General features: G+C 46.3%; 1 protein-coding gene across 2 annotated transcripts in view; it reads right to left on the reverse strand.

Moving 5' to 3' along the window:
* Positions 1–27212, reverse strand: part of ARMC9 (armadillo repeat containing 9) — a 74105-nt gene that overhangs the window by 43373 nt on the left and 3520 nt on the right. For both annotated transcript variants that reach the window (XM_081142780.1, XM_081142781.1), the window contains exons 4-11: positions 25801–25971; positions 23952–24107; positions 21544–21636; positions 18475–18499; positions 13227–13384; positions 11986–12084; positions 3695–3729; positions 990–1101 (exon numbers count right to left, since the gene is read on the reverse strand). In XM_081142780.1, the coding sequence (XP_080998906.1) occupies positions 990–1101; positions 3695–3729; positions 11986–12084; positions 13227–13384; positions 18475–18499; positions 21544–21636; positions 23952–24107; positions 25801–25971 (849 nt within the window). The remainder of the gene's footprint in view (positions 1–989; positions 1102–3694; positions 3730–11985; positions 12085–13226; positions 13385–18474; positions 18500–21543; positions 21637–23951; positions 24108–25800; positions 25972–27212) is intronic.

Raw genomic sequence — 27212 nt, forward strand, 5'->3', positions numbered from 1 at the left:
TGTTAGCCAGCACAAGGATGTGACTGTGGTGGGGGTGGGGGCCAGCTCAGTGAGGCGGGACGTACAGGAGAGGGCACAGGGAGGCTGTAGGGGCTCTGAACGAATGCCATACCGACAAGCTAGACTTTATCCTATTGGGCCTGACACAGCAATGCTGTGTGCGTGTGCGTGTGTGTGTGTCTATGTAGCTGGGTAGAATTTTGTGGATTTTGAAAAGCCTAAGTGTGTTGTGTTAAGTTAGAATTTACTTACTGCCTGTAGGGCTGGAAGACAAATGGTGCCCAGAGAGCATGTGAAATGGGTGTGTGCTTGTGCACATGGGCTGGGCTAGAGTGAGTCAGGGTGTAAGAAAGCCAAGCAACTCAAGTGAGCCAATATCCTTGCTTTTGCAGGAAAATCTTACTAAAGATCCCTGTAAATAATGGTAGATAAAATTCACATAAACTAAAGCTCTCTGGGGTCCTCAGTAGTTTCTGAGAGAGTAAAGGGGTCTGAAACCAAAGAGCCCGAGAACATTGACTTAACCATGATCAATCTGAGACAGGAGGCGAGAAGCAACAATTTATACTTTATTTTCCCTTACAGACATGGTAGGTTTCACCCTGAGGTCTGCTGGCGTGGCCACATGGTGACAGCGAACACCAAGGGCTTTGTGGATGTGCACCGTGAGAAGGATGCCGTGCTGACACGCCGACCCCAGCAGCTGTCAGTGTGGCTCCTGATCAGGAAAGGGACAGATGACAGGGGAGTCTCTAGGGCCTAGAAACTGCTTATGTGAAACTACCTCAGGAAGGCAATGGACATGGTGAAGTCAATGTAGGAGATTTTAAAGACAGGCCAAGGCTACCTTCAGAGCTGTTTTCACTTTAGCTCTTGATGTCAGCAGGCAGCAGGAAGAAAGATTTTTAGTAGATGGGTGAAAGGATGCAGTAAGGCAGCAGCCCAGGAAATCAAGTCTTTTTTTTCAGCTTTGTGGGAAAGGTACGTACCCAGCGCAGAGCCTGCAGCAAGAAAGCTTTCAAGCGGTCGCTCCCCAAAATCAAATCCTTCTTCAGCTTCTCATAATCCAAGGAGGGCAGCAATGGGACATCCTTCAGTTTCCTACACAGCAGCATAAGTTCAAAGAGAAAGAAGTGGGCAAAGGGCATGTTCAGTATACTCCTGAGGACCCTGACACCCAGTCTAGAGCTGCTCTGACAGAATGGACCAGCAGAGGTCTGGCTGCTTCTTCTGTGCTCCTAGAATTAACGCCAGGCTTCCAGAGAGGCCTGGGTTCCAGGCTCCCTACCCCGCTTCCAATAGCTCACTCTGCCTTTCCTGCTGTAGGAACTAGGGCTCTGCATAGCATTTTTCCTGAACAGGTCTGGAAACCACTGCATTCAGATTAGGCCAGGGCTCCCTGTCCCCCATGTGGAGGAATCGCCCTGGAGGTGTCATGACCTTTCACCAACATTCCTGAGCGAAGCCCAAGGACTACTGGCATCAGCAGGCCCTGGAGTTCTACCTAAGACCTGCAGGACTGAGCTGGGAGACTGTGAGGACAGTCAGGGGTCGGGAAACACCTCTGAAGAGTAGGTGCACAGTCGCCCCTCCACAGAGGCAGAGGGCGTGGTGAGGAGGTGGTGAGGGACACCCACCTGTGAGACAGGCAGGAAGGAGGACAATTTGCAAACCTTCCTCAAGAGGATTCCAAGTACAGTGGTACCTCGGTTTTCGAACATCTCCGTTGGTGCACATTTGGGTTTACAAATGCCATAAACCCAGAAAGAAGTGCTTCGGTTTTCGAACACACCTCGGAAGTCGAACATGCCACGCGGCTTCTGCTGAGGGCAAGATCCCGAGGCCCAGCTGTTGGCTGTGGATCCCTCGGTTTTTGAACATTTCAGAACTCGAACGGGCTTCCGGAATGGATCACATTCGAAAACTGAGGTGCCACTGTAAAGACCTCAGAGGAAGTCAGGTTCCAGATAAGAGATCTCTGTTCAGAGGTGTACACAGTGCAGATCTCCCAGCACCTGCTCCAGGTCGGCTGGAAACAAAAGGAACCAGCCGATTTCTTGTCACTAAAACAAGTTCTTCACAATTTGTTTTGTTCTTTTGTTGACTAGAAGATTGGAGTGTATTGAAAAACAGATGAAAATGTAATGTGGTCTGTGGTCTGGTTAACAGTACTGTATCGGTGTTAATTTCTTTGTTAATTTCAATATTGATTTCCTGGGGAGGAGCATCTCCTATTTTACACAAAAAACGGTAAACCCTCATACACGGGCACACTGATTATTTTGACACTTTTTTTTCCTGAGGCAGATACTATTGTGAATATAAAAACTAATAAAGATACTTTTTAAATTCCAGTTGATAAATAACTGGTCAGTATTCTTCAAAAGTGTCAAGGCCATGAAAGAAAAGCCTAAAGAACAATTTCAAATTAAAGGAAACTAAGACATGACAACTGAATCAGTGTGTGATCCTGGACTGGATGCTGGCCAGACAAAGGACACAGGGGACACTGGCAAACGGGTAACAAGGGCTGTGGATTAGATGGTCCTACAGCAGTGTTCATTTTCTTATCTGATAACTATATTGGGCTTGCGTAAAATATTAACACTGGGGAATCTGGGTGAAGGGCCCAGGGACTGTCTTTGTATTATTTTTGCAACTCTGGAATTATTTCAAAATAAAAAATAAATTTTTAATTTAAAATTTAAATAGGCTCTTGCTCTAGACAGAAGAAGTTCCATTTGTAAAGCCAGGTTTGATAATGTTCTGTGGCAGAGGAGGCCAATTAAATTTATTGCCAGCAAGGTTGCCCACCAAGCCCCCGTTCCCGTGGCCGGCCCTCTTCACCGCCTCTCCCAGCTACCTGCCTGCACACTCCGCGGTGACCCTGCCTCTCAGATCACCGGGAGTAACGAGCAAACACGGAAAGCTGACCAGGGCCCCAGCTGCACTGCTTGGTACACAGTAACTCATTTTTATCCTCACAACGATCCAGTGATAGTTACTATCACTATTCCCACTTTACTAATGAGGAAGCTGAAGTGGACTTTACCCCAGCAGTGAGCTCCTAAGCACATGACGCAGCCGCCATCTGAAGAGCACCAAGCGCAGGGTCAGCGTTGGACTCAGGCCGGACAGAGGCAGGGGGAATGTTGTGTCCATCTCAGGGGTCTGAGTAACCTCACAGCACCCTCCCCCCAGGCCTGGCTCAGAGGACCCCAAACCCTCCCTCGTCCCCACATCCCTGCCAGAGGTGCTCCGCCTCCTTGCTACTGCAACACACATGCCTGGGGGAGGCCCTGAGCGTCAGACACCCCCATGGCGACAACACAATAGGTTTGGATAGAAATGCTCAGGCTCATACAATGCTATCCTGTGGCCCCTCAGCAGGGAACACAAACTTTAGGCATTGCAACACTGCTGACTGCCTTGTAACGGTAAATTAAATTGATTTCTAGAGAATACTACAGGAACTATTCAACAAGTTTTTCCATTGGATGCTACCTCACCAAAATAAACAGAATTAACATTAAGAGAGTCTTCTATTTTAACTATATTATTTATAATTACTGGTATTTCCTTTACTATCCATGTGGAGCTCAGCTGTTTGGATGAATACTTGTTAAAGTTGCTTTGAATTCCAGTTTTACCCACAGCTGTCCCACAATAACAACTTCTAAGAGCAATTACTTACATGGGTGCCAAGGAGGCTCTTAACATGGTTGAAGCCTGGGGGGGGGGGCAAACAGAAAAGAACAGGCTGTGTTAAACACTGAGAGCAATGCGCTGACCCTAAATCACTGTGTAGCACAAAATCAACAGACTTGCTAAGAATTCTCCAACCATAATCACATATGATTTAAAAATTAGCCCAAGCCAAAGTTAATCAATACACTACCGATGCACTTCCCAACCCACCCACCCCTTGGCTTGTGGCTACTCCACTCCAAGGAACAATCTATAAAAAAAATGGGTGGGTTCTCCTGACCAAACTTAAAGCTGTCTGGTCAAAGACAGCAGAGAGAACGAAGCAATAAAAACCATTTAATGATCCTGTTCTTTTCTTTATTAAGATTTTATCTTTGAGAATAAAAAGAACACAGTGTACTTCATACCAAGTCAAACACTATAGAAGTTTTCATAGAAAAAAATAAATACCCCTCCCACCCCACTCCCTCTAATCCTGTCTATTGGTCAAATCATTTCCCACTTCATGGGCATTCACACTGGGCCCTCTTTTTTGGGGCCACTATAGGCAATGTTATATTAAACATATACTAAAATACAAATCACCAAAAGCTATGTGTGGCACATGTTTGAACTGTCTCAAATCAAGTGTAAAAGGTATTTTGAGAAAACAGGAATCTGCACACATACCGCCTTGGCATTATTACATAATACCAGGAAATTAGTGTTGGTTGTATTACGCATTGTGGTCATGACCTGGTTTGTTTTTTAAAGCCCTTGTCTGTTAGGGATATATACTGAATTATCTACAGGTAAAATTATATGTTTGCAATAGGTTTTAAAGAACTCCAGGGGGAAAAAAAGTTACATAAGAGAGGAAATCTCAGCCATCTGCAGGGCCCTTGATGTCACCACAGACCGCAGCTGGTCATGATCCAGTTATCATGCTGGTCTGTGATTATCTTTCAGTCACTGGTGTCCTTCTCTTTCAGCAGACACTGAGCCCCATGACAGCGGGAGGCAAGTCACCCTCGTGTCTCCAGTGCCCGGAACAGTGCTTGGACAGAGGCACTCAACCGTTTGTCGTATGAGTGAATGAGCAAAGACTGACTTCGAAAGCGGGCATTCCAGAATCCTGGCCTGGTTTCCACACTGGCCCTGGCCGTTGACCTTTCTCTGCTGCTTCCCTCCGCAGGATCTACAGAGTGGGCAGGTTCCCACATGGGAGTCACCACTGCCTGCCTTTAAAGGGCTCATGATCATGTATGTTTTTTTATTTTTTAACCCCTGATTTTTGTTTTTTAATTAAAGGGCAGCAGGGGCACAGCGAAGGCTGGACGCCTGGCAAGCGACTGTGAGGGGAATGATTACTAGGAGAGGTTAAAGAACACAGAGGGATACGTAAGGAAACCGAAGAGCAATGGAAGGACCAGAGGAGCATCCCCACTGTAGAAGGGAGGCTGCTATGCCAACGCTGTGACAAGAAGGGGGACCGACACAACATGAACTACAGGGCTGTCCGTGCAGGAGCAGACGGCTGGAATGGAAAACTGGGAATGAGATTTGGAAATGGAACTAAGTAGGTGGAGAGGGCCTGAGCGTCGGAATGTGCTCATAGGTTCTACAGAAGCTTCTTAGGCAGGAGCCTCTCGGGCTCACCAGGTCACTGAGGTCACCTGCTTTGCGGCTGAGAGCAGGGAGCTGGGCATGGTGCACAGCACACCCACACCAGTGAGGGTGCTGGGGCTGGGGTGCTGGAGTTTCTCGGGGCTTCTGGACCATAGCTGAGCCTGGGGGAATAGAGGGGCATCAGATCATGGAAGACTCTGGACTCCATGCTGAGCATTTTGGACCTGAAGCAATGACAGATATTAAGCAAGGGAGTAGCATGATCAGATGCCTGTAGGCACCTAAATCCTTCCTGAAACATGAAGGCAGAAATAAATAAGATGCATCCGGAAAGGTTACTCCGGCTCCTATGTGAGTGACAGAAAGGCAAGAGCTTTGAGACAGAGACTATTGGGCAACATTGCTTTAAGCCAGGACAGAAACAGAGAAGCCCGAACAAACATAAAGCAACAGGGAGGAAGGGAGGAAGCCTCCTCAGATCCTGATGAGGGCCTGCACACAGGGCAAGGGAGAGGGGAGGGCCTCGGATGGTTCCCACGTGCTCCCTGGAGTGCCGTTCAGGAGACAGAAAACACGAGGCGGGGGCGGGGGGGGGGAAAGGGAGGGGAAGACCACCTATTTGAAGGAAAAGATGAGCCTGGTTTAGACTGAGACAATGTGACATTAAGTCTGGGCCTGGAGGTCAGGGGAAGGGCTGAGCTAATGGCATAGTTACCCTCTGCCACTAACGTTCTACCAACTGGTTGAGATCAAAGGTGTTCAAGTCCTCACGTCACCAAGGTAAGTACAGGTACGTGACAGGCACTGGTGTGTGAGGTGCAGCAGGGACAGGGAGCCAGGTGTGCTTCTCCTCGACATGCCGAGCTCCGGGCCCAGAAAGGCTGCCTCGAATCGCGGTGGCAATGCTGGCAGAGGGCACGCGCCTTGCCAAGGCTTGAGAAAACCACAGAAGGGCGGACCCAAGGGCTGAAGATGTTGGCTGCCAAGCCAAAGCCATGGTCCCTACAACAGGGAGCTTCAGGAAGAATCCTACACAGCAGAACAAGGCCACAGTCAGTTTCCTGAGCTGCGCGAGGCCAGCATGGAAAAGGCTGCCCCATCCCTCCTCCCAGCCCCTGCCCATTTTTATTGCTAACAAAGGTGACTGATCTGGAAGTAGATGCTTCTAAGATTCACAGGCCCTGAGCCCTTAATATATTTAATGCTCTCACACCTGGGAGTATTTTAACTTGTGTTTCCTGTGAGGTCTACCTGGAGTGTTGAAGAAAGGAAAAGACAAATGGGCCATTTTTTCCAGATGCATTAAAATAGAAACTCCCCCATCCAATGAATCCATAAACCCAGAGGTGCCATTCGGTGGGCCTTGGGATTCACCCAGGGAGCTACGCTCAGGTTTCCACCTTCAGGCTGTCTCTGCACTCATGCTTGCTCAGTGCAAACAGGGGGCTAATAAGAGCAAGACAGAGCAAGGTGCTTTCAGATGCTATATGCAGCACACAAAGACACATGTTACATCACTAGAAACAGCAAAAAATATAAAGGCTGCCTACATGTCGGCTAGAATAATGGGTATGAGCCATGCTGTTCCCAATTAAAACTCAAGGAGATAAGGGAAATACAAACATGTAAAAGGATATGGAAGGCTTACCAAGGCACTGCTAAGAGACAGCTGCAGAATGCTATGCACAATAAAACCTCCATCATATATAATTTCTGAAGGTCTGGAAGCATGCGTGGGAAAGGTAGTCAACAGGGTTACCGAGGGAGGAAGGTGATGTGGAGTGAGTGTGAGGGAGGGATGGGGCTTGGGTTTTGTTCCATTTACTACTAAACTGTTATATGTATTACTTGTGTAATCTTAGAAAACACAGTCTCTACCTCTTGTGCCCTGAGGAAGAAGCTTCTCCTCTTACTCCTATCACTAGATTCCTGATCAGATGAAAGCAGGTTGATCTCAGAGGATTGGTAAGGACTGAGGTTAGGGTGGTGAAAGGCAGTCAAACTGGAAGAGGCCCTTGGGAGAGCTCTCTTCTCAAAAAGATAAATAAATAAATAAATAAATAAATAAATAAATAAATAAATAAATGATTCCCATTATCAGTCCTCCGGGAACACCTGGATCTAACCGCCAGCTCAAATAATGGAGCAGATTTTTGAACAGTTACCTGGGCATGAGCTAGATAGAATGGAAACACATTTCCTCCCACTCACGGCATTTCCTCCGTGGGGCCTCACCAGTGTGATCTTTACCCTCACCCTGCCCGACCCCCTCACTCCGGGCAAGGAGCCTCTCAGAGAGCACAGGTCGGTTCTGCTCCCGGTAGTAGTGGTGGTGGTGGTGGTGGTGGTGAGAGGCTTGGACAGAGCTGCCCATGACTGGGTGGGTACATTTTTTTAATTCCAGGGTACAAAAGTAGGAAACCATCAGTTTCCTGGGTATACCTAAATTCCGTAGATAAACCTCTGAAGAACTTAAAAAAGAATGTTCATGTGCTGGAGATGCATCTCTCTCTTAAGATAACTGCTTGTCATGCTTAGAAAGAATGCTTGATTTTTCAGACCACCAGGCACCCATTATCCAGACCACTAGCCACCTGGGAGACTACCATCCTGAGCCAATCCGTGGGCTAAGAATGCAGGACTGACTTTTCTCAAATGTAGCTTTTTACTATTAAAACTCTTAACTTTCTTTCTCTTTTGGAACACTCTGGGGATTCCCCAGTTGTGTTTTCAATTTGCAAATCCTAAGACCTTTGAATAAAACATCATTTTTAATTAAAAGAAAAGGGGGGAAACCAACCTGTCTACAAATAAAATCCATATTCTCCAATATAAGCTTCGTAAGGATCAATGAGGACATTTTCAGCTACTTCTCCCTTTATTCTTTCGTTCTCTTTTTCAGCTGGTGTAGATCTCAGTGGGGGGAAGCATGCTATTTTCTGAGCCCTTTTAAAGGTTCAACAGTGAATGAGGTTGCAGGAGGCCAGATTTTTAACAGCCAGATTCAAAAGCCAGTATCAAAGGCACTAAACTTTGTGGATACCAGCAGTTTTCTGACGGACCCAGCCAAGCCCCTCCTCAGAGTGTGCTGAAGCAGAACACTGATGGTCAACAGAGCCCCCAGACGATGCTGAGCAAGACCACCCAAAAAAGAGGCTGGGCTGTGCCCACCTATTGATCTCGAAACTGATTAAACTGTTTGGACTGAGAGTAGAATTTATTCCCTTAAAAAAATAAAAAAACAACTTTCTCCTTCAAAATCCAAATCCTATCAGTTTAGTCACTAGACATCCCACCTAAAATGTCCCAAGTCCCTCTTCACACACTATAAATCTTACATCCTGCATCAACTTCAGGCGTACCTAACCAACGACAATACTCTTTTATACTTTCACCGTGACTCACATCTGCTTTGTATCATCTTGTAGGCAAATCTCCTAGGGACAATAAAAGATTATTGGCAGCTTTTACTGTCTGTTCCTAAGTTAATGGCTCAGTAAAAGGAAAATGGTTGTGAGCCCAGGTAAACAGAGCTCTTCCCCTCTCCCATTTTCTAAGGCTGAGGATCTGCACCTTCATGGCTCTATAACAGGAAGGAGGGTGGGACTAGCTCTGGACAAATGATGTACACTTCTAACGGGATAAAATGTCAGCAATGCTGTGCACCTTCTCCCTTCCAACTGCTCCTTATTAACATGACAGCAGTTTTAAACAAGCTGATGTATCACTCCATCGGAACATGGAAATACAGGCATTCCTGTGTATGCAAGACAGGATGGGACTTCACACCACAAACCTCAAATTAACGAATAAATGGAGGGCAGGGAAGAAGGGAGAGGCCCTATTAGATACAGATCCTGTCAGACTCATTACTGCTGAACAGCCATCCCTTTCTGTAAACACTCTGCTCCACACTGACTTCACTGTACAGTGTACATAGAAGTCCACCCAGCCAGGCGTCAGGGGTGTGGCTTAAAGCCCCTCATCCGGGAGGGCGCACGAGGAGGTTCCTCTTCTGAAACCCGAGTGTCTGTGTGCTTTACTGACATTTTAAAAATGGCCAGTTCTCTAAGTTGTGTGCCTGCTAAAAAGCCCGTGGCCACATCCTGAAGCACATACTCTGCAGCTCTGAACACCGTGTGTCCGTGCAAGGAGCGGCCCATACAACCCACGGCTCTGAGCCATTTCTGCATGCGCCCCGGGGACGTGGTCAAGGACACCTGCTCTTCCCCATGTTACCACGTCCTTTCTGCGAAGATCCACGAGAGAAACTGCCATCAGGTCTTGGCACCAGAATAACCACATGAAGCAGTTGTCTGACCTCCCGTGTTCTTTAAAAAATGTGCCTAAGCCCTGGCTGGTTTGGCTCAGTGGTTAGTGTTGGCCTGCGGACTGAAGGGTCCCTGGTTCGATTCTGGCCAAGGGCACGTACCTGGGTCACAGGCTTGATCCCCAGCCCTGGTTGGTGCACGTGTGGGAGGCAACCAATCGATGTGCCTCTCTCACATCGCTGTCTCTCTGTCTCTCCCTCCCTTCTACTCTCTGAAAAGCAACGGAAAAAACATCCTTGGGTGAGGATTTAAAAAAAAGTGCTTAAAAATGTTTTAAATTATAATAGTGACACACCTACCTGGAAAAAGTTCACCGTCCACAGGGCACACAGGAACTTCAGTGACGCTGAAAGGGTCTATTTTGGGAATTCGTGGCAGACACTCATTTTACTGCTGTGCTTTCTAGGCTGCACGTGCAGCACAAGTACTCATGTAGCAAACAGTATGTAACATATTATGGAAATATTTTCTCTTCCTTTATAAGTAAATCACATAACTGCTCACATGTCCCTTTTTGCACGAGCCGCTGGAGAGCTCAGAGCCAGATCTGTGCTGCCTCTCCAAGTGTACAGCAACCTACGACACGAGTTTTTGTACCAGCCTTAGCCCTGGCTTTTATCATTCCTACGCTTATCTTCTTCTAACCACGCTTTACTTTTCCCCAGTGTTACTGAGATACTGACATAACACTGTGTGAATTTCAGGCGTGCCATGTGATGATCTGGTACCTGTACACACTGGGAAAGGATTACCACCACAGGGCTAGTTAATATGTCCATCACTTCATGGCGTTACCTTTCATTTCTTGTGGCGAGAACATTTAAGATCTACTCTCTTAGCAACTTTCAAGTATACAGCACAGTACTGTTAATAATAGTCACCATGCTATACATTAGATCCCCAGAACTTATTCATCTATAACCAGAAGTTTTTCCCTTTGACCAACATCTCCCCATTTGCTCCACTCCTGGCCCCTGAAAACCATCAGTCTACTTTCTGTTCCTATGAGTTCTAACCACAATTGCTTTACTTTTACTTTCTATTTTTTCATTTCTCATATTTGTGTTTTCTCATGTTATAATAATAAGCTGCTTCAAATCTCCCAGAGAATGAGGCAGGGAATAAATTATTTTTTATTTAACACTACAAAAGGCCCTAATATTTTTATGGCGATCCTAATGCTGATGTGCAAACCCTTGATTAAAAGTTGTGGCTCTGGCCCACAGGGGTGCCTCAGCATCCCCTGGCGCCTCCTTCCTAATCTAAGGCACCTGGCTGCACCCACTCAGCCCCTGGACTGGGCAACGGGGTGGTATGAGCCCCAGGGCCCTGCGGTCATGAACTCTGAAAACTTCCCCGGGAGACACAAGCACTTCCTCCCCCGGTTGGGAACCTCAACCACAGCGCAGCCTCCAGATGAGCTCGCTTAAGGACGCAACATCACCTATGTAACATGTGGCCCGGATGCCAACGTGAATCTAATCACAAGGAAAATCAAACACAAAAGGAGAAATGTTCTATTTTTAAAAGAGGAAAAGGGCTATATTCCCCTAAAATGTCAATGTCATGAAAGTCACAGAAGGCCTGCGGGAAGATTCAAGGGTAAAAAAGCTGAAGAGAGGTGACGACAACGCAGCCCATGGCCCTGGGTACCAAGGCAGGGAGAAGGCCCTATGGACGTGAACGGCTCGCCTCACACCCTGGAAAATGCAGACTGGGGAAGAAAAAGGAACCGGTATCAAATCTGTCGAAGCTGATAATCACGATCCACAAGACAATATCCCTATTAAGAAATACACTCCACTGAAGAAGTTAGGAGTAAGGGGCCCTAGTATGTGCAGTTTGTCCTCAAATGGTTTGGAAAACAGATCGTGGCTGTGGGTGTGGGTGTGTGTGGAGGGAAAGCAAACCGATCAGTAGATAAACTGCCAGCAGCTAAATGGGGTGAAGGGTATACAAAGTGTCCTGTGATATTTTTGCAGCTCTTCTGTGTTTGCAGTTATTCCAAGTAAAAAGTTAAAAAAGGAAAAAAGGAAGCCCCACTGTAGCCCATGCACTCCCAGAATCTTAGAAAGAGAATCGAGTGTCCTTCGCTTCCTACCCATTCACTCACTGGTGCCAGCGCTTGGCACCCACAAGCAGCTCCGCTGGGTGAGCAAATGCGCCCGGTGGCCAGGAGGCCGTCTCCCAACTGCTCGCTCCTTAAAAACTGCCTTCTTTCCTTCTGGGAACGTACAGACCTCCAAAGCCAGCTGAGGTGCGGACTCTGAGTGCTACTTTCTCCTGCCCTGTCAGTTTTTTAGTTATGCTATTTCAGGCCAGGGGCACAGAGCCTCACCGTCCCAGGCCTCGTGAAGTCCATGCTGTGAGCCAGGCTCTGCCGCATCTGGTTGCTGAAGAGGCGGACGCAGACGCTCTGCAGGTACTCGGGAGTGATCTGCAAAGAGGACACGAGTGTGGCTGGTGGAAGGATGAGACCCACCCAGGGGCAGTGGAGGCGCCCTGGCAGTCACAGCTGTCTCACGGCTCTGTGTAAGGGCCAGAGAGGAAACTGTGCTCTAACTCTTGAAAGTTGAAGCACCACCAATGCCCTTCTAAATGTCGAAAACGTGGGCACTTTTCAGTTCTAGTTTTCTAGAGTTTTCTGTGGCTTTTTAGACTTCGGATCAACCCCTTACTCCTGATACTGTTTCCTCCTTTGATTTCTGGAACCACTTCTCTAACAAGGAAAATTGGTTATGTCACTTTCTTGCTTAAAACAGATGGATGAGGAAAGGATATGAATAAACTGACTGAAAAACAAAATATAAATGGGCAGGAAACACATGAAAATATACTCAGCCTCCGAAATATTAAAGAAGTGTACATTGAAGCATTCAGAATACTAAGTTTTACTTACAAACAGGCAAAGATTTCAAAGTATAATCATGTCTGTGTTGGCAAGCATGTGGAGAAGGAGACACCTGGATACACTGCTGGAGGTCAAGGGTGGGTAGGCATTGTTGAAATCTTAGGAGAAATAATTTGGTATATCCATCAAAGCCCATAACCTTTGACCTAGCAATTCCATTTTTAGGGTTATGGACATTCAGAATACTAAATTTTTGCTCGGCTGGCTTGGCTCAGCGGTTGAGCATCGACCTATGATCCAGAAGATCGCGGTTTGATTCCTGGTCAGGGCACGTGCCCAGGTTGCAGTCAGGGCACATGCCCGGGTTGCAGGCTTGATCCCCAGCGGGGGAGGCGGGCGTGCAGGAGGCAGCCGATCAATGACACTCTCTCATCATTGATGTTTCTCTCTCTTTCTCCCTCTCCCTTCCTCTCTCTGAAATCAATTAAAAACATATGAAAGAAAAAAATCAGGTAGAGAAATAAAGGCACGGGAGATAACATGTCAGGAAAAAATGTGTAAAATACTGCAAGCAGCATAAAAAGCCAGCTTGGTCTCCTGTGTGCACGCTGGCTTTGTGAGAGGCAGGGGCATGGCTGGGAGTGGCCAGGAATCTCATATTAACATGGTTCGTGCCCATAATACGTCTTTATCTCAAGAAGACGTGAACCCTTGGGGGTCTTCCTTACCATCTTGCCGCTGACCGTTGCCTCCAGAGAATCCACCAGCTCTGCCGTGACCCCGATGAGGTTGTGGTAGTCCGCCTGGATCTTATTGTACCGTTTCAGGTATGTCATCGACCTGCGCTCAGCTTCTACCAACTGCTGGTGGAGCTGCTGCAACATTTCTAGGGAAACATTTATATTAAAACAAAACAAAACAAAACAAAAAACAATTAAAAAACCCCACAGAATAAAAATAAGTATATTCCCCTCAGGGGAGTACCATGCCCACTATCATATTTTGCTGTAACAAGGAACTTGACACTGTGTTTAGCACTTTGCTTCTATTTCATGCCACATTTAGTTACAAAGTGCTTTGCATTCACTCATTTTTTATTTCTCTCTGGCAGTTCAACTAAACCCTCTCTGGTTTTCCTAACAAAAGCTACTTCCTGGACTGCACCCCACGCAATTTCTTTTAGTTCTCTTTATGTACAGAAACAAACTCAACATTTCGTTCTACAATCAGCTCACACAATGGTTGAGGCAAACCTGCGTCGTTTTCTGTTTCTGCCCTGTGAGGTTGTTTGGGGACAATTCATCACTGCTGCGCAGTGCTTCATTTTAAGTAAAGGTCAGGGCTGCTTGACTGACACTGGAGAAAACAAGAATCCAGAAGATTCCAGAAATAAAGATGATCAAGCTGCACCTTCAGAGACTGATTTTGTGGATACTGGTTGGGGGCTGAGTATCTATATTGTCAACAGACTCCCCTGATGGCTCTGACATATGCTACACCTTTAAAAGCCGCTGTCCTAGGTTATCCATTCCTCCTAATTTGTGTCCTAAACAGCTGTGAGGATCACCCACGTTCAAACTGTATTTCAAAAGCTTTTATTTTTTGCTGATGTCCAGAAGTAAAATATTTTAACTCTTAAGACCCCAAATATCACATAATGAACTATTATTATTACCATTGTTATGTAGCACCCATCAAACCCCAGTAGTGCAAGATAACTTTGAAAGGTCACCTAGCACAAACTTACATTCAGTACTTGAACTTCTGGAGAACATCCCTGGAGGTCCTTTATCCAGCTTCTCCTTAAATATTGTTAGGGGGGGATCACTACCTTCTCCCTACTCTGAATATTATTAAAAAAGCATTTTCATATGTATAAAATTCAAAATTATATAAACTGGAACTTCCAACAATGAAAATTCTACAGGACTCTGATAATCCCATTTTGTGGTAATGAGTTTAGAGTATCTGTGTGAACTTTCTCAACACATACAAGTGGCAGGTAATGAACAAAGAACCAAAACCCATTTGCTGGGTCAAATGACCTCCTAGACATCAATGTCATCAAGTGGTCCCTCGGTAAAGGGGACCCACAAAGGAACTCTCCCCTCAGCTCACTGTGCAATGAACTAAATGTGAGAGACTGTTTGTGGAACTTTGCCTTGGGAACCCGGCATTGGAATCTGTGGAAGTTTCAAGATATGGTACGTCTCATGGGAAAGACATCCAACTGCCAGCAGCCTGCAGGAAGGGCTGACACGTTTATGACCATTTCCAATACACCATTTCCAAATAGCCTGCTATCCAGAGCCAGCACCTTGCAGACACCTTAGCTGCTGACAAAAAAGACCTGAGCATTATGTAAACTGTTTAAGTCATAGCCCAAAACATCAACTTTACTTCTGAGCATTAAACAGAACTTTACCTCTTTTATCCCATCAAATGTTTTATGAGACAAGGAAATCTAAGCCAAGACCCCTTGCCATGCAAGAGCTCAGCTTTTAATGGAGATGTTTTATTCCATGTTATTTTAACGAAACTGGCTTAGTCATGTCTTTGAAATTTATTGAGATTCGTCATATTTCAAAAGTCCAAAGAACTGCATCCCACATTTTAAACAAGAGCTGAGCACACTGAAAGAATCCTGTCATTCCAGTGAGCAATGAAATGGTAACAAAAGTGATGGCGACCTTCCCCACAGTTGGTCAAGCTTCCCCTTGCTAACATTCCTCCTTCTTTAGGTGCGCTGCTTTTTAATTTTTAAAGAGATAAGATTTCATTTTTGAGATCCGTTAGATGCTCAAGACAAAATGATACATTTTAAAATATGGAACTGCCGCCCTGGTGGGTGTGACTCACAGGTGAGCGTCATCCTGCGCACCAGCACAGGAAGGTCCCTGCTTCAATTCCCTACCAGGGCACATATACAGGTTGCAGGTTCAACCCCTGGTAAGGGTGCATATGGGAGGCAACCAATTGATGTTTCTCTCTCTCTGTCTCTCTACCCTTCTCCCTTCCTTTCTCTCACAAAACAATAAAAACATATTTAAAAATAAATAAAATATGGAACTGTTTTTCTAACCTCATGTAAAAATCTAAAACCAGCTACTTGGTCTTCACAATAAAACATACTCTTCCTTCTTCAAATTCAGATATAAATCAACTCTGTTTTGCTAATCCACAAATACTAAAGAAGAGTGTTATGACTCACAACCATAAATATAGGTCACCATCTTTAAAAATATTATTTAGGGCTCTGAACTCTAGAAAAATGAGCTGTTGCTCACTTTCTGAAGGGGCCAAATCAATTAATGCCAGAAATGCTAAAAGATACTGTTTCTGTATCTTTTTTAGATGGCTAGGTGAAAATAATAATCCAATATGCTATGCTGCCAACCCAAGTTTTCACTCCAAACACCATTTTTAATGTAATTCCTTTTGAGAGAATTTCCTACCCCAAGCACTTTTCCTGACGCCTTCAAGAGTATGAAAATCTCACTTTATCTGTGAAACCTTATTAAGACACAGAATATCACCCAACCATTCAATTAAAAACACATCTGAATCTAGAATTAAATGAAATTGGAGGCATGTCTGTCTCTGTGGTCACTGTAGCTGTAGTTTCGGGAGGAGGGGGCAGAGAGGTGACCTCTGGGTACCGTGACTCTGGGCCTGGGCCCAGGGCTGAGCCCCTGGTACAAGTCTCTGCGGCGCTACTCTCTAATCTGCACAGCACAACTGCATTTCAGGATATATTCGGCCACAGAAACACGCTGTGCCTATCAGACTCGATTCTGCTTGGCTCTCCTAAAAAAACTCAATTAAAATCAAATTAAAGAAGCTCGAAAACCCTGTTTTTTGTTTTTTGTTTTTTTAAAATATATCTTTATTGATTTCAGAGAGAGGACGGAGAGGGAGAGAGAGAGATAGAAACATCAATGATGAGTCATTGATTACCCTGACCGGGAATCGAACCCCGATCGCCTGGATCCTAGGTCGACGCTTGACCACTGAGCCATGCCCGGCTGGGCAAACCCTGGTCTCCTTGATGAAATTCCAAATTAAAAACCTGGAGAAAAACACAGAATAGTCTCTTCTATTTGCTCCCCCCCATGTTTATTTTGTCTGCAAAACTGGGCCACTTATCAGAGACATAACTGTCCCCGGTGGAAAGCTAGCCTCAAAAACTGCAGGGGATGCTGGGGCGATGAGCCGGAGAAACTCGGGAGGCGAGGAGCAGTTTCTCACCACCTCCCCCCTGGGCCCGGGACTAAGCAGGCTGAGCAAGGGCTAGGCCGTCTCCGGGGCCCACGCAGGCGGGCGTGGTTGTGAAACGTGGCGGCAGAGTGTTCGACATGCCTTCCCATCAGGAGGTGAGATGCAGTTCCCCTTCCCTGAATGTGGGCCCAACCAGGGGTTCACTACTAAGGGAGAGAATGCAGCAGAAATGACACTGAGTTACTTCAGAGGCTGGGTCAGAAAGGGCTTCCATGGTTCTCTCTGGGGACATTCATCCTGGGAACCCAGCCACCATGTGCCCTGAGGAATCCCAGGCCACATGGAGAGTCCACATAGGTGGTCCAGTCAAGGGCCTCTACTGAGACCCCAGCCCACAGCCAGTGTCAGCACCAGCCAGAGGACTTGTGCACGAGGTGAGGAAGCTTCGGCAACGGCTCCACCCAGCTCTGTTTGTACCCATGAGACACCCCAAGGGAGAACTGAGCCCAGTTCCCAGACCACAAAAGATGATAATAAATGGACACTGTTGTTCCGTGCCACAAGGCCTGAGGTGGCCTCCTAGGCAGCCACAGCAGGAGAAACAGTGGGCAAAGGAACATGTCCAGGTGCTGCAGGGCAAGACCCAAGTGCCCAGCCTGGTTTATGAATCCAGCTGTGCTGATGTGAGATAGCTGCACAGGACCCACCCAGCCAGGGCCTGGGGACTGGACCAACACTGCAGGGAGCAGGCCTGAGGAGCTGGAGAGACGGGCTGGGACTTGTCCTTGGACATAACTGTGTTAGGGGCACAGCAACCTCGAGGAGCTGCAAGGCTGCAGGCTGGGGACCCTGGGATCATTCCATGTGGATCCCAGGAGGCCGCATCTGTACCCCTGCTCCTCTGCTCAGGCACAGGACTGTGGCTCCTCCATGAAGGTCAGAGGGTCTGTCCCACTGAGCTCTAGGAGGGGTGGCACAGCTGGCAAAACCTGAATTCAGGACTGCTGGGCAGGGAATCTGCACAGTTACCGAGCACAAAAACAAACACTGCTTCTCATCTGAAGCCACTACAGCATCACACATTTGTCACCTCCCTGGAAGGCCACAAGCTAACTCAGTTACCAATGTGCTATTTCCTGTAGTAAAACTCCACCTGCTGGGAACTGAGGATGACGCAGCCACACTCATCCGGGCCTGAAGCACATCACACACCCTTTCCAGCACCTGACCCGCACAACAATGTAAGTGGTTTTCATAACGCAGTACCAAGGACAAACTCAGGCAGCGAACCCAACTCTGGACCACGTCACGCTAATTAAAGTTTTTTCACCTTTCTGACAAATGAACAGTTCTGGTACAAATGACTGACTAATCATGGAAAACCATCATTTTATGCTAAAATATTAAGACTGGAATTCCTACTTTGAAGACTAGCTTTAGGTGAAAGCGAGAGAGACTAAAATGAATCCCCCACCGTGTGTCTCCTAATTCCGAGGCTGCAATTACATGGGCACAGCGCCTGGATTCCCTTCATTTCTCCACATCTTAGTTACCTGACGAGCAAGCGGAAGCTAAAAATACCAGCCTTCCTGAAGAGTGGCCTCCAGGACTCAGACACAAATGACTGCAAAGCCCTTCATAAATATTTAGGCTTTTAGAGCTCTCATTTTCCAAGTCCGCGGAATTCTCTCCATCTCATGACTTAAAACTTGAGTTGGCAAAGCTATTATTTAAAACACTTTAATCAACATGATTTACCTTTGTGACTTGGTCCACTCTCCTTCTGGGATAAGGGAGAAGAAGTTCAGGAAAACGGCCACTCAGGATGCAGTCCCCGGGGTACCTCACCTGCGTGGGGCCTGAGGCAGAGCCGCAGCGTGGCCGAAGAGGATCCTCGGGGCGAAGGCAGCTTCCTAATGCTGCTGTAAACTGCTAAGAGGGTTACTGACTCCTCATTGCTTGGATGACTCGCTCTCAAGCCCTCTTCTCTCCATCTCAATTACTTCGGTGTGCACCCACGCCTTGTGCTGTTTTAACAGCCCCCTAACTGCCTCCTCACCGCCTTCAAGGCCTTCCCCACTGCTACCCAAATGTTCTACTAAAAACGCAAACCTGAGTCACACCCTTTAACTCTGTAACTTCAGTGCTACGCTTTATCCTAAGGAAACTGGGACTGGGATGAAACCAGTAATCACACAGTAACTGCGATCAAGACTCAGGAGCCAGGCTGCCGGGGTGCAAACCTCAGCTCCTACACCTCTGGCCATGTGACTGAAGGCAAGGCATTTTTACCTGTTTTGTGTGGGTTTTCTTAATTATTTTCTAACAGCTCTATTGAGATGTAATGCACACAGTATATAATTCGCCATTTCCGGTGTACATTTCAATGGTTTTCAGCACATTCAGAGTTGTGTAGCTATCACTACAATCGACTGTAGAACATTTCCATCACCCCAAGAAGAAACCCTGCACCCATTAGCAGCCAACCCTTCTCCCTCCCCTCCCCTGTCCCCAGCAAGCACCACTCTACTGTTTCTACAGATTGGCCTCTTCCGGGCCTTTCATACAAATGGAATTATACAACATGCAGCCTTTTGTGTGTGGCTTCTTTCACTTAGCATGTTTTCAAGGGTCAGACATGTTGCAACATGAATCAGTAATTCATTTTTTATTGCCAAATAATATTCCATTGTGAGGATGAACCACACTGTTTATCCACTCATCAGCTGATGGATGTTTGGGTTGTTTGTACTTTCCAGCTATTTTGGGCAATGTGGCTACAAACATTTGCATACAAGTTGCAGGTGGACATGCTTTCATTTCTCTTGGGTGTATAGCAAGGAGTGGATCTGCTGGGTCACATGGTCACTCAGTTTAACTTTTGAGGAAACAACCTGTTTTTGGAGAGTATTTAAGATATGGGGAAAATGCTCACTTCATTTGATAAAAATGTTAAAAAACACATATATACATACAGGTATCTACCCTTTTTATTGTAAATGTTATATGCTTTGGGGTGTATGTATGTGTACAAATGCATTGCTGAGCTTTCAAAATTTTCTACAAGGAATATGATCAATTTTATAATCAGGAATGAAAAAGTGATTTTTATAAAATGTAAATATGAGCATGTTATTTTCCTGCTTAGAACATTCTGAAGGCCCCTCATTACCTGCAGGACCTCACCCACACCTCTATGACCTGGCACTGCCTTGTCTCTTTCTCTGTATTGGCCCCTCGGCTCCACGAACGCTGACTCCCTACAGCTTCCCAACATGCCGGCGCAGTGCTCGGCACGAGCCGTCCCCCCCAGGATTCCCACCCCGCACTGTCTGCTTGTCCCCCATTCTATCGTTCAGAGCTCCCCTTGGCTAAGAGAACTAGGTCTTGGCCCTTCCTTTGGATCTCTGATTCCTAGCACAACATTCAATGTAAGATATGTGTTTTTCCAGGTACCAGGGAAAAGAAAGGAATAGTGTTTATAGCTACCTGCTCTGTGTCAGTATATTTGCTCCAATGTTGAACAGGATGAAACAAGTATTTGCAATAATTTATAATATTAACAGCTAACAGCTATCGAGCGCTTACTATGTGTCAAATATTTTAAGCAAGTTCCATGTGTTACCTCAATCCTCATATTATTTCTATAAAGTGGGTGCTATTATTAATATGGGCATTTAGGATCTAGTATGTAAATAATTTCTTTTAGAATCTTAACATATTGGCACCATTAAGTTTAAGCTGAGAAATGCTTTTTAAAAGAGTACAAAAATAATCATAAGCCAGGTTGGAAAAGTCCTAATTTTGCTGAAAACTGCCATTCTCTGTGGAACTCAATGGGACTCTAAGAGGAAATGGATTGGATACGAAGGTGTCATGGTATGTGGGTAGAGGGTGGCACCTTACAAAACCTTAGGATTATAAAAGCAGAGGGAAGAGCTGTAGGTCAGCCAGACGGTGGACAGTCTCAAGGTGAGGCTCAGGCATTGAACATGGGCCACAGGGAGCCGCCGAGGACTGAGGGAGCCAAAGCAGAGACCAAGAAAGAGCTCAGTGCGGAGCTCTTTGTTTTGGAGTCAGAAATGAAGCAGGTATTATGTAGCAAGTGGCCTACTAATTTTCATTATTAGAACCAACACCAACTTTACAACTCCAAATGTTATGTTCTTGCTATGAAATAATTTTTGATATACTCTTGTTCATAGTAAAAGCGGACAAGCATCCTGAAAGACTAACAGGCTTTGGGAACCAGCCTCCCGGGGTGGTGGCCCTCATCCTACCCTTCCTTGGACAGTCTCCATTCACCTGCTGCCCAAGAGGCCCTTGCCCAGTCACTGCCCCGTTTGTTTTCACAAGCAACCTCATTTAAATTGAGTTATGATAATGGCTGCACAACTCTAAACATTTGCTAAAAATCATTCAATCGTACACTTTTATGGTATGTAAATTTCACTTGAATAAAGTTGCTTTTTAAAAAGTCCCAATTTGAATAACAAGTCACATGGTCATGTGATCTAGCACCAGGGCCGTGCAGCCTGAAAAGTGGTTGAAGGAACTTCTACCAAGAGACAGTTATTCCAAGTTTTTTCCCCAAAAGACAGACTTTTTCTCCTATTAAGACAGCTTTTAGTACATGACATGAAACGAGACCCTACCCCATCTCAGAGACCTGATGCCATCGAAGCTGACCCTTCATGGGCCTGGCGCAGCCCCCCCTTCATTCACCTGGAACACGCGGAAGCAGCATTGTCCCCTCCCTGCCCGCAAGGACGAAGCCAGCGAGCTCCTCTAACACCAGGGTGGGCTCCAGCGGCCTCGAAAGGATACATATAATGTGAAAAGCTTTGGCGTGTTACTGGCTTTAAAAATCAAAGCTAGAAACTTTTCCAACTTCAACTTCAATTCTGGAGTCCAAGAATCCTGAAGGAAAACACAAGGAAAATCAAAAGCTACGTCACTAACTGCCGACGGCATCGCCCAGCTGTGCCTTTCCGGTTAAATAGCACGACAACGTTTGGCAGCGGTGTGATGCTGTAAAATGCAGGTTTTTGGACAACTGACCGATTCATTTACTGAAAATTTAGGTACCCACAACGGGAAGGAAAAAGAGTTCTTTCATAAACGGGAAAAATAACCCTGTACATGGTTTGCATATTTCATGTGATTTAAACACGAGCATGACAAGTAATCTTCTTAGGCTGAATTCCAAAAAGAATTCAGTGCAGCTTAGGCGTACAAGGCGCTGGCAGGCACGCAGCGATCGCACGGTACCTAGGGCCTCCCCAAGAAAGGCCCTCGCTCCCGTAAAGCTCACAGGTAAGGACGAAAGACAGTCCCTCAGGTACTCCGCCCTGGTGAACGAAAACAGTGTCACAGGCAACAATCTCTCCCAAGGCAATGTTCCTCACCATCTTTATACAAAAATATCTACCACCCAAACTAAGAAGTTCTACCAAAATGAAGCTGTATCAGTAAAAATTCCTACCCACTTACCGCTGAGCGCCCACCCAGCTCCCACAGACCTCCCACCGGCTCCTCTCCAGCTCCATGTCCTCACCGACGCCTCCCACCCCACCCAATCAGTCCAGCAGCGTGTTAATCAGTTCATCCAGTGTTACCTGACTTTCAAAAAATACTGCCAGATAAGCAGAAAAGTCTTACATTTTAAAAAGATTTTGTGATTTCCTGACACAGCATGACAGGTTTATTTATAATATGTGTTTTGTGGGTTGAACTGTGTCCCATTCTCAGATGTGAGGTCTCTGGGGATGGGGTTGCTGCAGTTAGGATGAGGTTGCAGTTGAGCAGGGTGGGGTCCTAATCCCACATGAATGGTGTCCTCATAAGAAAAAGGAGATTTTGGACAGACCAGAGGCTGGAATTATGCTGCCATGCACCAAGCGGCACTGAACCTTCCAGAGGCTGGAAGAGGGAAGGGAGGGGTCCCCGGAGGTTTCGTAGGGAGTTTGGCCCTGCTGACTGACACCTGGATTTCAGGCTTCTGAGGTCCTATACTGTGAGACAATAAGTTCCTGTCGTTTTAAGACATCTCATCGGTGGCCCTCTGTTAGGCAGCCACAGGAAACTAACACAGTGTTAGGCTCTCTGTGCTCAATACACAAAAAAGAATCACAGGAAAGGACTGCTGTGTTGGCCAGCATTAATCAAGACATTAAAAAACAACACAAAACAAAACATTTGGGTGTCCCTAGACACACTGTAGTGAAATTCTATAATTTTTTTTTTAATATCTTTATTGATTTCAGAGAGAGGAAAGGAGAGGGGGAGAGAGAGATAGAAACATCAATGATGAGAGAGTCACTGATCGAGCCCACAACTGGGGCATGTGCCCTGACCAGGAATCAAACCCTGATCATCTGGATGCTAGGTCGATGCTCAACAGCTGAGCCACGCCCGCCCGGGCGAAATTATATAATCTTAAAGGCCAGAGAAAAAAGACAGATCGCCTATAAAGTAACAGCAATTGACACTTGGTCAACTTCAAAATAGCAACAATGGGAACTTCAATGTACTAAAAGAAAGTAATTGTAAGCCTACTATTCTGAACCCCGTTTGAGAATGCAGTAGAGACGTTTTCAGACAAACAAGAACTGAAAGAAGGGTCTACAACCAAAGGGGATTTTAAAGGAACATACTTAAGGTGGAGCAGAAAATGATCCCAGACGGAAGGTTCTCAATGTGAGATGGGGTAGCAAGCAAATGTCGGCAGGTGTAAGGGTAAAGCTACACACACACTGATTGCATAGAACAGCAAAAAATTCTAATATTTGGGGTCAAAGTAATTAACTAAAATACGTGACAACAATAGCACATAGATTGGAAAGGGGATGACGAGGTTAGTGCTCTCAGATCCTGTAACGGTCAGGAAGAGAGCAAAGATGTTAACTTCAGGTTTTATTACGCATATGCACTAACATACCTGTGATGACCACCAAAACAACACATGTAGACAGGAGCAAAAGTACTGAAAAGTATACACTGAAGTTAGTATATTAAAAATATTCATGTCGGTCTGGATTAACAAGTCTTGGTGCAACCAAAAAAATCACATTTTATGGCACAAGAAAGTTTGTTAAAGCAAATTATCTGAATATTCTTAAACTGTAACAAAGCAAGTGTTAGTTTTTTACAGTATCCTTCAGAAGCCATCAGCGTAAACAAGGTAACACCACAATGCTGCCTGGGACCTGACAGGGTCGGAGGCCGTCACTCACCTGGAAGAGCTCTTTAAATGATGGGTGCACCATAGGGTTGGGGACAAACGGCAGGGCATAGAAAGGGAGGAACTCCGTGGTCTGGCTCAGCGCGGCCCCTTTGCTCTCCAGGTAGGTTTTGAAATAAGAAATCCTTTCATCCAAGTCCTCTTTGTCCTACAAGAAAGGGAAGATGCTCGCTTGAGATTCCCTGCTTGACGGCAGCCCACCATCCACCCAGCCTCTCTCTCCAGCCACGGCGCTGGCAGCCTCCCCACACAGCCTGGCAAGCACTCCAGTCACTCTATCATCACCCCCGATTTCACCCCTTCATGAAACTATCAGGAATATCAGAGAACAGACATGTGTTCAATACGCTGCCTTTTACTTTATTACCCTTTTCTCACATCCTTACCATTCATCATAAGCATCTTAATGGCAGGACAAAAACCTCATCTCGTGGGCCTATCACAATGTATTTAAGCAATTCCCCATATCAGATATGTGCATTGATTGTTTCCACATTTCTAAGACCATAAATATCTGTGTGCACTCCCATGATTCCCTAGGAGAGGTTTCTAAAGGTGAATGGTTTTTTGAAACAGAAGTTTCCACATCACATCCTTTGCCTTCATTAAGGTAACTGAGCGTTGATCTTGCCTGCTTCACTGATTCCATATGAAACCCCAGGCAAGACAAGTCCATCCCAGGGTTTCCATCTCCTCCTGTGCCTCAATCAGGAGGGTGGATGAGCTGAGCTTCTTAACCCTGAATTTGGTGCTTTCCTTCCCAGACCACTCGGCCTCACCAATTACGCCCCGCGTAGCCTCATACACAGGTTACGTCTGTTCTAATCAAAGCATCTCACTGCACCTCATCATGAAGCCCCTTTCTGACCACCAGACGTAAAAAGCATGTAATGTTGCCCAGCAGTGTTGCTCAGTGGTTGAGCATCAACCTAGGATCCAAGAGATTGTGGTTCGATTCCCGGTCAGGGCACATCCCCAGGTTGTGGGCTTGATCCCCAGTAGGAGGCGTGCTGCTGATCAATGACTCTCTCATCACTGATGTTTCTCTCTCTCTCTCCCTCTCCCTTCCTCTCTTTGAAATCGATAAAGACATATTAAAAAACATATAATGTTGACTTTTTAAAATCTTCTATCAAAATGAAAAAATTCAAAAACAGAAATAAATACAAAGAAAGTGAAAATCTCCCCTGACCACATCCACAGGAGTGCTATCTTAAGGAACAGCGGTCCAAGAATGGCGGTTACAATGCACTGCAAAGCAGCTCTCTCCGTCACTGACCCCTCCGTTGGCTCCCCCTGACAGTTTAATAAGTTAACAGAAGTCCACGGGACGGCAGGTAAGGTGTGGAGAAGCCACTAACCAAATGCACGTGGTCAAATGTCAGCTTGGCCCTGATCCCCTTCCATTATTTGCTCTGCACTCAAAGGTTCTCCCGCTAAGGCAGCCTGCAGAGCCCTCTCCTCTGGGCATGTCTCCAGCCCCACCTGGGAAAAGACTCATCACTCAGACTTGCACAAACAGGCATACCATTTTCCACTGTTCATGCTTAAACTCCTCTTCTAACATATGACCAATATGTGGTCTACATACATGTACTTAGACATAATCTATATATGCTGAGTTTTCAGGAAAACAATGTAGCTTTCATTGCAGAAACTGTTAACTTTCCATGTCAATTAGAAAATAAACTGCTGGGAATGAGGTGGAAAATCATTAATCAGAACACAAGACACCTACCCCAGGCAGTACGGTACAGTGGTCATAAAACTAAATTAGTGCCCATCTGGAAAACGTACCACCTATCAGTCTCCCTTAACAACTACTCAGACGGGGAACGTACAGGTCTCCCCACGGAGTGTTTCAGAAGATAGATGGCAAAATGGATGTGAAGGTAGAATTCCAACTTCTGGGCGAGGGAGTCACCATCCCGGATGGAGCTGGGAACATGCTCCTCCCACAAACCGAAGAACACCTTCTGGGCTCCGTTGTCAAATGCAGTAAGGAGGTCCTTCTGTGGAGAAGACATTAGAACGGACCTGTCATAGGGGTTCCCGCTCTCCCAACACCCCAAACTCTCACAGCCCTCCCAAACACCTTGGAGACCCCAAGACTCCAGGTTTCAGTGTGAGGAGAACAGGTCTCCTTTTCAAAGGTAAGGAGCAGAAAACTGGAGACCCAGGGGCTTCCAGCTCCATAGGCTGAGATTCCTGCAGGCCAACCCTGGTTTTCCCCGCTTTGCAGTATCAAATCTGGGTTTATAAGAAACCGACTCGGCATTTAAGGCCTGAGGTGGAAGGATTCAGGCATTGGCCAGACTTGCAGCCACAGAACTCACAGGCACATGAATACAGTGAAGTCACCCTTTGGACTTGCTGACCCACAGCAGCAGCAGATAAACACAGACCGGACCAAGAGCCAGGCAGGCCTCAGCAGAACCAGCCTCCTACATCAGAACTGCTGGCAGCACAGTGCCAAGTCCCCGGGTGGCAGGAGCTCACATAATGACCCTGTCGAACCCAGGCCTGGGAGGCGGCACTGCCATTTGCCCCATTGCTAGAAGCATGTCTAGCTGAGATGGCACAGTGAGAAGCTGTCACCCATAGAGACTGGGCACTCCAGGTACAGAACCAGGCTAGAGATGGAGGAGAGATCTCAGCCTGGTCCCCTTCCAACCTCAGAGCCCGAGTGTGACTGCAGGGCACAGACAGCTTCCCACCTCACCACCCAGCAGAGAAAGGAGATGGCAATTATCACACCACCTGCCTCACAAGAAGAACAACAGCTGACCCATCACAAATGCCTGCTGCACAGGTTTTCAGTTTTAGGTACAAGGTAGAATCTAAAGAACTTCCTAACAGTCCCAGTCTATGTGGCAGCACTGTGTCCAGGTGACTGAGGCCGGAGGGGCACTGGGCAGAGGGTGCAGCCCCACCTGGAGCTCCGCAGGCCACCTCTACAGTGCCCCATGCCAGGCCATGGGGAGTCAGGGACCAGGAGCAGACAGGCAGTGGCTGTGGCCTAACTTCCAGTTACTCAGTGGGCTTCTCAAACAAGGCTCACATTTTTCTTGGAAGTGGGTATACTGAAATGAATAAATTTATTAAAATAATAAAATCATGCAAAGATGAAACATGCTGCCCAGGAAACAGTATGTTCTTGTCACTGGATGTCCTCAAGGTGAACTTACCTACAATGTTACAAATGGGAGGGAGACAACAAATGGTTGAAACAAGGGATTTTAAGGTCTTTTCT

This window comes from Miniopterus schreibersii (assembly GCF_964146895.1).
Source record: "Miniopterus schreibersii genome assembly, chromosome: 7".
Taxonomy (NCBI): domain Eukaryota; kingdom Metazoa; phylum Chordata; class Mammalia; order Chiroptera; family Miniopteridae; genus Miniopterus; species Miniopterus schreibersii.